This window comes from Bombus affinis, chromosome 3 (genome assembly GCF_024516045.1).
Source record: "Bombus affinis isolate iyBomAffi1 chromosome 3, iyBomAffi1.2, whole genome shotgun sequence".
NCBI classification, from domain to species: Eukaryota; Metazoa; Arthropoda; class Insecta; order Hymenoptera; family Apidae; genus Bombus; species Bombus affinis.
The window spans coordinates 8,868,970-8,881,637 of record NC_066346.1 but is presented as its reverse complement, the minus strand read 5'-3'; the positions used below and the strand labels follow the sequence as shown (position 1 = coordinate 8,881,637).

Below are 12,668 nucleotides of genomic sequence, written 5' to 3'. Positions count from 1 at the left end.
TTTGTAGGAGCTTTCTGAAAGTTGATTTATTATTACCATCAAACAAAGAGAAGCATGAAAAATTAATGTCATTTAAAAGTCATATTTTGCGCATTCTAACACTATAATTCGTGATATAAAAGACAATATAAATTTGAGCTACCTCTATAGCTATAGTAGTGTAGTCCAACTAGCTACAGTAGTATAGTCCAACTTTTTCTTTTTTGTACGCGGAAAATGATATAAACCTTAATAATTGTATTATTTCAACGCTGGGAGAATAAAGCTGTCGAGATAGGACGTGACCCTAGTGTAAACGCCAGGATATCCAGGTAAACCGCAGAGATAACCAAAAGACACAACACCTATTTCATAAAGGGTGAAGTTTTGTGGTATCATCAGTGGTCCTCCGCTGTCACCCTGGAACGATTGTTACATTTTTAATTTTAATGCTTAAAGTTGAAATATTTCACTCGAGTTATATTGAAATCATACTTTCATACAGTAATAATCTATCATTACTTTATGTATTGAAATATTTCAGTTTATGATGTACGCATTATATGTATTCTGAGTAAAACTAATACTGGAAGGAAATGAGATTAAATACCGTAATGTTGTGTGAGAAGTGGGCAAAAATATTAAATTGTGTTTATCTATTATTTTTAATGTTTAAGACGTCGATTTGATGTTGATTCGAATTGACGTGTCTTCAGATACCGTATAATTTATATTAAATCTGTAATTTAATTACCGTACAAGCATCCTTTCCACCCTCAGCGTATCCGGCGCATATTACTTTATCAGAAACGCCGGCATAAGCCTGTTGGCATTCGGCTGTGCTAAGTACTGGCACTTGTACTTCCATTAATTCATCACTATATGGTCCGTCTACGAAGAAAATGAGAAAGACATTTAAGACTAGGACTGTTCAGTTTTATTATAAAATTAGTATCGCTTACCAAATTCTAATCTTCCCCATCCAGCAACAAAGGCATTATAGCCCACGAAGTTGTTATTTCGAAGGGACTCCTCTATGGGAAGACAAATGGGACGTATGTAGTCTGAAAAATGAGGAAATAAATGATAACGAAGGAAACGGTTGACGAAAAGTATGAGAAACAATTTTACATGTTTTATGATAAAAAATTGAAAGAAATGATAGTTTAGTAATACTCCATAGCATAAATATTGGAAACTTAACAATATTTGACCACTTACCCGAAAATGTTACATCTCTCTCCAATTTAAGAATAGCGATATCATGGGGGTGTTGTCCGGAAATATAATTAGGATGAATTAGTTTAGATTCGAATCCCATTTGAATAGGATGCGCTCCATCGTCATCTCGTTTTAGATTTAAATCCGCGATACGAACCACGTACAAATCACTGCGTATTGCACAATGTGCTGCGGTCAAAACATGCCTAGCCGATATCAGGGAACCACCGCAATGCCATTCCGGACCCGCCTCTGGGTTTGTGTAGTTGCGAAAACCTAATGCAACCATCCATGGCCAAGCACCTAAAACGCAATAGTTATAGTTGCGAACATACACAATTTTTCTCGCGTAAAAACTATTATTATCTATTCGATATTCGATCATGTAGAAGACAATAGGTACATACGTAAAATGCTCTCAAATAGAGATTTGATAAAGAGAGAAATTAAATTTTAACTTTACTGGAATAAAAATTATTAAATAATTCTACATAACTTCTACTTGAACTATGCTGAACTATTAATTTCAAATATGTTATTTCTTCTTGAACACTTTTTGATCGCCATCCACATCTGTTACCTTTATATTGATTTTTAATTTCAAGTAGAAAGATAGCTTTCCTAACGTGAAGTAAAAGAAAGAAATAATTCAAATTAATAAGTAATTTATTGAACTTACTATTTATTGTAATTGAGACGTATTTTGATATGCTGTTTAGTGCCTTTAAAGTTCAGGCTTCGCAGTAAATCGCTTATTATTAATCGGAAAGAAAGAGATGAAACGTACCAAGTTTAGCTGGTTTACCACCAACAATCCTATTGTGTGTAACGTTGCTGAAACCACAATGTGGTGGACGCAACGGCCCATACGAGGTTGCTATAAAACATTTATAGATTAAATTATTATATTTAAGGAATTGACAGTAGAATGTCGAATTAATTCGTCTTCTCTGGTTAACGAATTGATTAAAACTTTTCATAATAATGTTTTATGATACATTACTCCTGATACTTCGTTCACATCGTATACCGTCCGATTACACGCTTCTCCTATCATTAACAATATAGTTACACTGCAGATACTTCATTCATCTTCATAACGTAGATATTTATTTTTATACTATAACATATAGTTATTAGCACGACGACAACACGAAAATAGAAAATATGAAGTCCGGAAGTATGAAACATGTGTCTGGAATATCCCTATATTATAATTAACTTTATCATCCATTAAATAAAGAGCTTGGAAGTTTATAAAAATGTGAAGTCCCCGGTAACGTTCTCTTGTTTCGTTCCTTCTAGGTGCCCAATAAATTCTGAGACCTCGAAGTAACGTAATCATAAACGTTCCTGCTACGATCAAACGCTTATGTTATTTTACATCAAATATTGTTATCGTCGATTGATTCTTCAAAAAATACAGCGAAGGATACGTATTTGCCTCTGGGTAAATTTCGTTGTGTACTTTCCCGCGCAAGATATGGATTACTTTTCTGGTTCTCGATCGACTCGGACTTAGCGATTGGTGTGCGATACCCGGAAAGACGAATATACGTAGATAATTGTAGGTACATATTGTTTGCTATACCATGATAATTGGATCCTTGATAGAAAAATATCATCTTAAAATCAACATGATTTCATGGGACCATACTGGAATCTGATGTACATGGAAAAAGACAACTTAAAGTGCAAACCTTCAGCAGACGCCTCGTGAACTAATGCATGCAGGAGGGCAATTAACGCCAAACATAGATACAGCATCTTGAAGCCCGACATTGTCCTAAAATAAAAAAGTGACGAATTGAAAGGACACGGAACTGATAGCAATGAAAGAAGCTTAGTTCGCATGATATGTTGAATTTACATCAGAAACGAAGCACGATCGCGCATAGGATGGTTCAGTGATTTATAACAAAACTCTCTCTATTAATTCGAATCTTATTATATACAGGTTCCTACTTACCTTTCCATTCTTGAAAAATAAAGATATACTTTTACCAACGTCCAACTAAGCACCTATTTATATCATAACCATGTCACTTCATTTGCAATTATCACTTACAATTGTCCATTATATGGTATATTTTATCGCACATTATCAATAGCTGTACTACTAAAACTCACAAAACAGAAATAACGTGGCAACAGAAATAAAGACTTTTGTACGTAACACATCACATAAAAGTTACTTCTACGATAAAAGCTGCTCGTGTGGCACGTGCAACTTCAACTGATTTTAAAAGTGATTGATTTGTTGGCACGGAATTAATGAAAACCAATCAACAACGAATAGTACGAGGCACCCCCCTGTATTTTCCCACGAATATTTCGATGGAATTCCCTATGTTTTCACATTCGCAGAATCCAGCAAGTATCTTACGGTTCTACTAATCAAAATATTCTAAGTTATGATTTACGATCATCAGATTTTTTACGTCAGAGAGAAAGCCTGTATCCCATAATACATATATTAGATTGCATTTGCATAGCTAGTTTTTAGAAAGCTGGGGATATACAAATTATTAAAAACGTAAACGAGTGTTTCGTTGCCATTGTAACCCTTATATTCCTTTATAATCGTAATAAATCTTCAATATATTCTCTGATATATCGTGCATAGTATTCTTTCTGCTTTACTTTCGGTATAGATACGATTAGTATACACGTTCAAACACTCACGATTTGTGAGCAGATTGACGGAGGAAAGAAGTATAGACCAGACAGTTGATTACAAACTGGACTTTGCGGTTTTATTGAATGCGTGACTATTAAAGAACTGTTTCTTCTAGATATAATACAAAATCTTTGCAAAAATTGATTTATTATTACCATCAAAAAGAGGACCTGCAGCGTGCCTAAAAAATTAGTGTCGTTTCAAAGGTATATTTCGTGCATTTTAAGGCTATAACACGTAACGTACAAACCAATATAAATTTGAGCTGCCTCTAATCACCACAATAATAAATTCCAACTTTACTTTTCGTACGCCAAAAATGATATTTATGCACTAATAATAAATATATTATTTCAACGCTGGGAGGATAAAGCTATCGAGGTAGGACGTGACCCTAGTGTAAACACCAGGATATCTAGGTAAAGCGCACTCATGACCATTAGACACAACACCTATTTCATAAAAGGTGAAGTTTTGTGGTATCATCAGTGGTCCTCCGCTGTCACCCTGGAACGATTGTTACATTTTTAATTTTAATGCTTAAAGCTTTTAATCAAAGTTGAAATATTTCACTCGAGTTATATTGAAATTATACTTTCATACAGTAATAATCTATCATTACTTTATGTATTGAAATATTTCAGTTTATGATGTACGCATTATATGTATTTTGAGTAAAACTAAGATTAGAAGGAAATGAGATTAAATACCGTAATGTTGTGTGAGAAATGGGCAAAAATATTAAATTGTGTTTATCTACCATTTTTAACGTTTAAGACGTCGATTTGATGTTGATTCGAATTGACGTGTCTTCAGACACCGTATAATTTATATTAAATCTGTAATTTCATTACTTGACAAGAATCCTTTCCACCCTCAGTGTATCCGGCGCATATTACTGTATCAGAAGCGTCGCTATAAGCCTTTTGGCATACGGCGTTGCTAACCACTGGCACTTGTACTTCCATTAATACATCACTTCGTGGTCCGTCTGCGAAGAAAATGAGAAAGACATTTAAAACTGAAACTGTTTAATTTTATTATAAAATTAGTATCGCTTACTATACTTTAATCTTCCCCATCCAGCAACGAAGGGGTTGTAGCCCATGAAGTTGTTATTTCGAAGGGACTCCTCTATAGGGAGACAAATGGGACGTATGTAGTCTGAAAAATGAGGAAATAAATGATAGCGAAGGAAACGGTTGACGAAAAGTATGAGAAAGAATTTTACATGTTTTATGATAAAAAATTGAAAGAAATGATAGTTTAGTAATACTCCATAGCATGAATATTAGAAACTCAGCAATATTTGACGACTTACCCGAAAATGGTACATCTCTCTCCAATTTAAGAATAGCTATATCATCATGGTGTTCCAGGAAAGTATAATTAGGATGAATTAGTTTGGATTCGAGTCCCATTTGAATAGGATGCGCTCCGTCGTCATCTCGTTTTAGATTTAAATCCGCGATACGAACCACGTACAATGAACGGTGTATTGCACAATGTGCTGCTGTCAGAACATGCCTAGCTGATATCAGGGAACCTCCGCACTTCCAGTCTGGATCATTCTTTGGGCGTCTAGAAGTACGAAAACCTAATGCAACCATCCATGGCCAAGCACCTAAAACGCAATAGTTATATGTGTGAACATACATACTTTTTCTCGCGTGATGAGTTAGAAACTATTGTTATCCATTGGACATTCGATCATGCAGAATACGATAACTACATACGTACAAATACTCTCAAATAGAAATCTGATTAAGAGAGAAATTAAATTTTGACTTCATTGGAATAAAAATTATTATGTAATTCTACATAATTTCTACTTGAACTATACTGAACTATAAAGTTCAAATATGTAATTTCATCCTGAATACTTTTTGATCGCTATCCACATTCATTACTCATATGTTGATTTTTAATTTCAAGTAGAAAGATAGCCTTTCTAACGCGAAGTAAAAGAAAGAAATAATTCAAATTAATAAGTAATTTATTGAACTTATTATTTATTGTAATTGAAACGTACTTTGATATGTTGTTTAGTGCCTTTAAAGTTCAGGCTTCGCAGTAAATCGCTTATTATTAATCATAAAGAAAGAGATGAAACGTACCAAGTTTAGCTGGTTTACCACCAACCACCCTGGTATGCGTAATATTGCTAAAACCACAGTGTGGTGGACGCAAGGGCCCATACGAGGTTGCTATAAAACATTTATAGATTAAATTATTATATTTAGGGAATTGACAGTAGAATGACGAATTAATTCGTCTTCTCTGGTTAACGAATTGATTAAAACTTTTCATAATAATGTTTTGTCTTCTTTATGCAATATTAACCATTATTCCTGATACTTCGTTCACATCGTATACCGTCCGATTACACGCTTCTCCTATCATTAACAATATAGTTACACTGCAGATACTTCATTCGTCTTCATAAGTAGATATTTATTCTTATACTAGATCATAGAATTATTAACACGACGACAATATTAAAATAGAAAATATGAAGTCCGAAAGTATGAAGTATGTGTCTGGAATATTCTTATATTATAATTAACTTCGTCAGCCATTAAATAAAAAGCTTGGGAGTTTATACAAATGTGAAGTCTTAGTTAATGTTCTCTTGTCTCGTTCCTTCAGATGCACAGTAAATCCTGACACCTCGAAATAACGTAATCATAAATGTTCTTGCTACGATCGAACGCTTATGTTACTTTACATCAAATATTGTTATCATCGATTGGTTCTTCAGAAAATACATCGGAGGATACGTATTTGCCTCTGGGTAAACTTCGTTGTGTACTTTCCCGCGCAAGATATGGATTACTTTTCTGATTCTCGATCGACTCGAACTTAGCAATTGATGTGCGATACCCGGAAAGACGAATATACGTAGATAATTGTAGGTACGTATTGTTTGCTATACGATGATAATTCGATCCTCGATAGAAAAATATCATCGTAAAGTCGACATGATTTCATGGGACCATACTGGAATCTGATGTACATGGAAAAAGACAACTTAAAGTGCAAACCTTCAACAGACGCCTCGTGAACTAATGCATGTAGGAGGACAATTAACGCCAAACATAGATACAGCATCTTGAAGCCCGACATTGTCCTAAAATAAAACAGTGACGAATTGAAAGGACGCGGAACTGATAGCAATAAAAGAAGCTTAGTTCGCATGATATGTCGAATTTACATCAGAAACGAAGCATGATCGCGCATAGGATGGTTGAATGATTTATATCTAAATCCTCTATATAAATTCGAGTCTTATTGTATATTGGTTCCTGCTTACCTCACCATTCTTGAAAAACAAAGATACACTTCTACCAACTCCCATCTAAGCACCTATTTATACCATCACCTTGTCACTTCACTTGCAATTATTACTTATGATTATCAATTATATAGCATATTTTATCGCGCATTATCAATAGCTGTACTACTAACATTCACAAAATAGAAATAACGTGGTACACAACAGAAATAAAAACTTTTATACGTAACACATCACATAAAAGTTACTTCTACGATAAAAGCTGCTCGTGTTGCACGTACAACTTTAATTGATCTTAAAAGTGATTGATTTGTTGGCACGGAATTATCAAAAACCAATGAACAACGAATAGTACATGGTACCTCTCCTGTATTTTCCCACGAATATTTTAAGTACCCCCGTTGACACGCTCACGGAATCTTTGTAAAGCCATCTCGTCGTGTTACAAATTAAAAGAATGAGTACTTGCTACTATAATTCTGATGAAAGAAAAAAGACGATGATGTTACGATTATATCATTTATTTACAACTGATTTATTTACATACGAATTTTGATATTGGTGGTGCACTATTATAATAAGTAAGTTTGATCTGTAAGTTGAATTTTGTAAAATATCCTGCTTATAGAATAAATTATGTTAGAATCTAATTTCTAGAATAATACTGACCATACTGATTATACTGTTATGATTTGGATTAAAACAATAAATAATTCACACATGTATAGTATTCTTCCACTTTTACGTGTAATTTCGGTATTGTTATAAGTATAAAGACAATTAATGTCGTTCGAGGTAATTTTCGAATCATTCATATTATGTTCAATACATACAGTTATTATATAAGACATAGTATCGCAAAAATTGGAAGAATAAAAGATTCGTACAGGAAGTACATTTTATGGAAGATCTAATAAATCTGTGTGTACACCTAAAATACGAATTAATGATGACTGATTGTTCATAAGTTTATATACGTTATTTAAAGTCGTTCAAAGATATCAATTTTGCTTCCTTTTTTATCACAGGAATAGTTTCTCATTTATATGTGTTCAAAAATACATACAACCGCGCAATAAATGAAGTATATGTCACCTACAATGAAAAAGAGTTTTCCTATACTTAATATTTCCTTTATATGCATGTGAAAGTCTATTCTTCGCGTAGCAAGAAATTACGAATAAATCTGGAAAATTGTTTAATCTGAAAAGAGAAATAAATTATTAACATGATTTATTAATACGAGATTTAGAATTTTTGTTTTGTCTTGCAGAAAAAGAAAGCACCCCTCTCTTTTAATGTGAAATAGAAAGCAAAAACTTGAAAACAAATTTTTTGGAAATTTACTTGCAAGTATCATTTTCAATATCGTGATTTTCATCCCAATGGTACTGTGCTTCCAAATCTTCCAGTATTCTTCTAAAAACAAAAAGTCGAACCTGGTTATTATTGACATTGGCATTATAAGGAAGAAAAGTGTTAGGAAGCAACTCCTTTTTATTATGGATTTCTTTGTAAACATATAAATGAGAAATGTAGCTTTCGTTTTTTACTAAAGAATTTATTCTTATTGTGCTTTGATAGTTATTACATTGCAACTTTTCACGTACTATTCATATTTAGTAATTTCCTAATACTAACTAGTTTAAAATTACATATGTCCTTGCACGGATTTAAAAATATGTACGATACAATTAACACTTAGTCAACCGCGCGCACCACAGCGAGCTATACGTCTCTCACTGCAATGGATAAGTCACTTATACGCTGTCTACCGCGCATTTTTCCAAGTATCAAGAACTAATATTCATTATTTAAAAAACAAAGAAATCTAAAAATTATTTAAATCAATTATATTTTGCGGTAATGATTTTGTTTAACGATTTCACATATTGTTTATACAAAACATCAAATTAATAGTATATATTAAAAGTATTAAAAAATATAGGTAAAATTAAAAGCATTAAAAATGACTAAAAATAAATAAAACGATTTGAACATGAAATTAAAAATTCATAATGTATTTTAATATTTTTTTTACAGTGTGATATCGTTCGATTATAACTTCATTTAGTCATAACTGATAGTGTAACTTTTCAATCTAACACCACTAAACTGGTGTATTTTATGATATACTGTACCTTATAAAAGCAGAAAAAGTGGCCCAATTAATTGGGAAGAATTCAAGGTAAACAATAACTAATAATAATAAAAAAAAAAAAAAAAAAAAAGAAAAGAAAACGCATTGCTGAAGTCAAAAAGGGAGATCTCCCCGTTCGGTCACGCAGCGATGTACTTCACAGAGGGGAGAGATCTCCCTATTCGGTTGGCTAAGTGTTAAAATTAATTCTAAAATAATAATTGTTTAAAAAGATTAAAATTCTAATTAAACGTTTTGCTATATTTCAAAGTTTGAAACAATATAACTTTATTTATAAAAAATGAAATTATGTTTATGTATTCTTCATCACGATGCTATTTCTTATTACTGTGTCGTCATTTTTTTGAATTCATTTTGTTATCTCTATGCAATATGAAAATTCATATATTGCTTGATATTTTTTACATATTACCCATCCACCGGATAATATCTCCTGAAAAATCAAAATATCAATATTGTATAATTAAAATGTTTCTTAAACTTCAATTTCTGGCAAACCCGAAATCAAATACATTTCTTATAGTTATTTATCAAAAAATTCCAAATTAGTAACTTAACTTTTTCTTCAAATCACGAATAACATATACTTTGATTTACCTGTAACTTTTTGCTCCTACTCGCCGTTTCCTCATATAGAACATTATTATTGCTCCTATAATTACTACCAGTGTCATAGATATTGTAGTGGCTACAACTGAATTAATAGAAGATGGTAAATAACTGTGCATAACAATGACGCATAATGTTTACTTACATATCAGTCGATACGCGATCACTGTGATATCCTGTTGATGTTTCTTAAGGCACTTGGTTAGATGTGATATAGTACCATTCCCTATGGGACATTGTAGATCGAGTATTTTACAAAATAGCGGAAATAAATCTAGATTATTAAAAGGTTCGAGTTTGCACTTAGGCATAAATGCAGGACCATTTGCGAAGAAGAAAGGATGCATTTCTATAGCCTCATTATCGTAGCCATGAAGACCAAATTCTGAATCACTGGTTACTAAACATAAATACCCCATAAAATTTAATATATACCTTTAATTTTTAATATATACTTTAATTAGTAATTCTGTGTTATGAATTATATTCTACCTGTAATATTGAACTTTTTCTTATAATATTCTATGTTATCAAGGAGATTTTGAAATGCATATCCAATTTCAGCAATGACAAAGATAGGACCAACACGCGTATTATTTCCATAGTGATATTTTTTCGGAATTTCATTCCTTTTGAAAACTCTAAACGTCTTCGATTTCAATGCTGCTTGCTTTAATTTCTGATAAATTATTTCTTCTTTGCCTAAAAAATTTACTTGTTTATTTTCTTAATCTCTTATTAATAATTTAAACAAACTTAATAGTTCATATGATGAATCAACATACCAGGATTAGGGAAAATGTGTAATCCTGGTGAAGTACCCACAAATTTGTAATCAGTGCTGTTAATATACTTTGTTAGATCTATTATCCTGTCTAACTTAACAGTTGCCATTCCATGATCACTCAAATGAACAACATTAAGATCATGTAAACCATGGTATTCTATCTTATTGTGAAGATATCTAGTTATATTATCTAACTTCCTAAGAATATCATTAAATTGAGGTCCTTTTATTCCAATCACATGACCATGATAATCTGGCTCTTCAATGTATAATATTCCAAAATTTATTGGATGTATAGGATGTACAAACCATGATATCAAGGTATCAATTCTTTCTTCCCAAGGTACAGTCTCATTAAAATTCTGATAGAATTAAAAATTAATTATTCATATTCTAATAATTATATATTTTCAATAGAGTATAGTCAAAGATATATACCTGAGCAAACGTAGGGGAGATTCCTTGATATTCATAAATGCCACCAGGCCACATCATTGTGCCACTTCTTCTTTGTGCACCAGCCTTTTGGTTAACAGTCTAAACAAACATACAAAATAGTTCTATAAAATATGTATAAAATACAATAAATATGACTAGTATGATGACCAAAATAATGTATGTATTTATGTGTCATACTTGTCACATACCCAAATAGGAAGAATTCTATTATCATAATGATACAAATTATATGAATATTTTGTTGTATTTCCTGAAGCAGGATCATAAAATTCATTATCCACAACTCCATGTGTTTCTGCATACAATCCTGTGGCCATTGTATGATGATTAGGAAATGTTTTTGTGACAAAAATATTCATCATGTAATCCGCATATGTGCCTTCATGTTTCAGTTTATTCATAAATGGTGTTCTGTCAAAATAGTCATACCTATGAAACAAAAAAAATTATTCAATTAAACCAATCGTTTACATACAAGTAAAAATTAAAAAGTAATAACATCTAAAATACCTGAATGCATCATATGATATTACTAACAACTTTGGATGTTGCGATATCAATAATCCATGCTTCACACTAAGTAACATAACAAGTAACGAAGTAAATATGGTTACAGAATTCATAGTGAACATGTATAAATCGTTCTTTAACAAGAAGAATCGTTATCGTGCTTAGCTAATGATAATTATTCTATCTCCTTCATGCTTTTAAAAGCATTTCAGTAATGAATCTTCTTCGACCTGGATTGAAAGTTAAAAATATCCAGTTATTGATAACTGCCACAGTAAGTATATATATTTTTTTAATAAAAAAGATCTTATTTCTGAATCAATCTATCCGATCGTACACATAGACATAATTTCGCGATTTGATAGTTTCTAAAAAATTCCATCGAACGATACCAATTGAAAATGACCAGATGGTTGTTTCACATGATAAAAAAATATTAGAAACATTAGTTAATTCCTACTCACGGACACCGTTTGCCAAATACTAAACACTCCCTCATTTCTCATGAACTATAAAACTATATATAAAGTAATGACACAACCCTTTCTACTCTATACTAATCATACCACTATCTTTTTGCGCCGACGAACTTGTTAAACGAACATATACTTTAAATACGAATACTAAAGCGAACTCAACGAAATCTTAAATATTCTTTTACTATCTACACGTAGATAAACGTACAGCGAATACGTTTTAAGATGATAGCTGATTTTTTGGCTCTTACATAGTTAGAAAATAATTGAGTTAGTTTCTGTACGAAATCCTTTCTCGTTTTTGGAATGTTGGCGAACTTGTTTTTTGGACGCAAGCGTGTTAAATAAAACTCCAGCGGACAAGAGTGTATTCAAGTATGCTATGCGACTGACAGATGCTCGAAGTCACGGTCTGCTACGATGCATTGTATTCGAAGGAGATGAATCGCGTTTGATATTATCCTTATCTTCGTATGAAATATCATTTCTTA

The 12,668-nt window shown here is 32.0% G+C and overlaps 2 protein-coding genes across 9 annotated transcripts; both read right to left on the bottom strand.

Moving 5' to 3' along the window:
* On the bottom strand, positions 1-7,097 carry LOC126914600 (venom protease-like). 3 transcript variants are annotated; one of them, XM_050718734.1, is made up of 7 exons: positions 6,925-7,046; positions 5,998-6,087; positions 5,202-5,504; positions 4,943-5,044; positions 4,735-4,871; positions 4,333-4,387; positions 1-344 (listed from the first exon to the last, which is right to left on the bottom strand). In XM_050718734.1, the coding sequence occupies exons 1-7, from the start codon at positions 7,004-7,006 to the stop codon at positions 241-243; spliced, it is 873 nt and encodes a 290-aa protein (XP_050574691.1). In that variant the 5' UTR covers positions 7,007-7,046; the 3' UTR covers positions 1-240. The 3 variants fall into 3 exon arrangements, with proteins under 3 accessions (XP_050574691.1, XP_050574693.1, XP_050574692.1); XM_050718736.1 differs by lacking the exons at positions 4,333-4,387; positions 4,735-4,871; positions 4,943-5,044; positions 5,202-5,504; positions 5,998-6,087 and adding exons at positions 734-870; positions 942-1,043; positions 1,201-1,503; positions 1,988-2,077 and having other exon boundaries at positions 1-399; positions 6,925-7,097; XM_050718735.1 differs by lacking the exon at positions 4,333-4,387 and having other exon boundaries at positions 1-399.
* A 583-nt stretch (positions 7,098-7,680) lies between these two features.
* On the bottom strand, positions 7,681-12,576 carry LOC126914583 (bis(5'-adenosyl)-triphosphatase enpp4-like). 6 transcript variants are annotated; one of them, XM_050718704.1, is made up of 10 exons: positions 12,429-12,576; positions 11,702-11,931; positions 11,380-11,620; positions 11,171-11,269; positions 10,731-11,094; positions 10,438-10,647; positions 10,091-10,345; positions 9,934-10,030; positions 8,523-8,594; positions 7,681-8,378 (listed from the first exon to the last, which is right to left on the bottom strand). In XM_050718704.1, exons 2-10 carry the CDS (start codon positions 11,821-11,823, stop codon positions 8,267-8,269), a joined length of 1,572 nt encoding a protein of 523 aa, XP_050574661.1. In that variant the 5' UTR covers positions 11,824-11,931; positions 12,429-12,576; the 3' UTR covers positions 7,681-8,266. The 6 variants fall into 6 exon arrangements, with proteins under 6 accessions (XP_050574661.1, XP_050574662.1, XP_050574664.1 ...); XM_050718705.1 differs by having other exon boundaries at positions 12,386-12,488; XM_050718707.1 differs by lacking the exon at positions 12,429-12,576 and adding an exon at positions 12,268-12,416.
* Between the last annotated feature and the right edge of the window lie 92 nt (positions 12,577-12,668).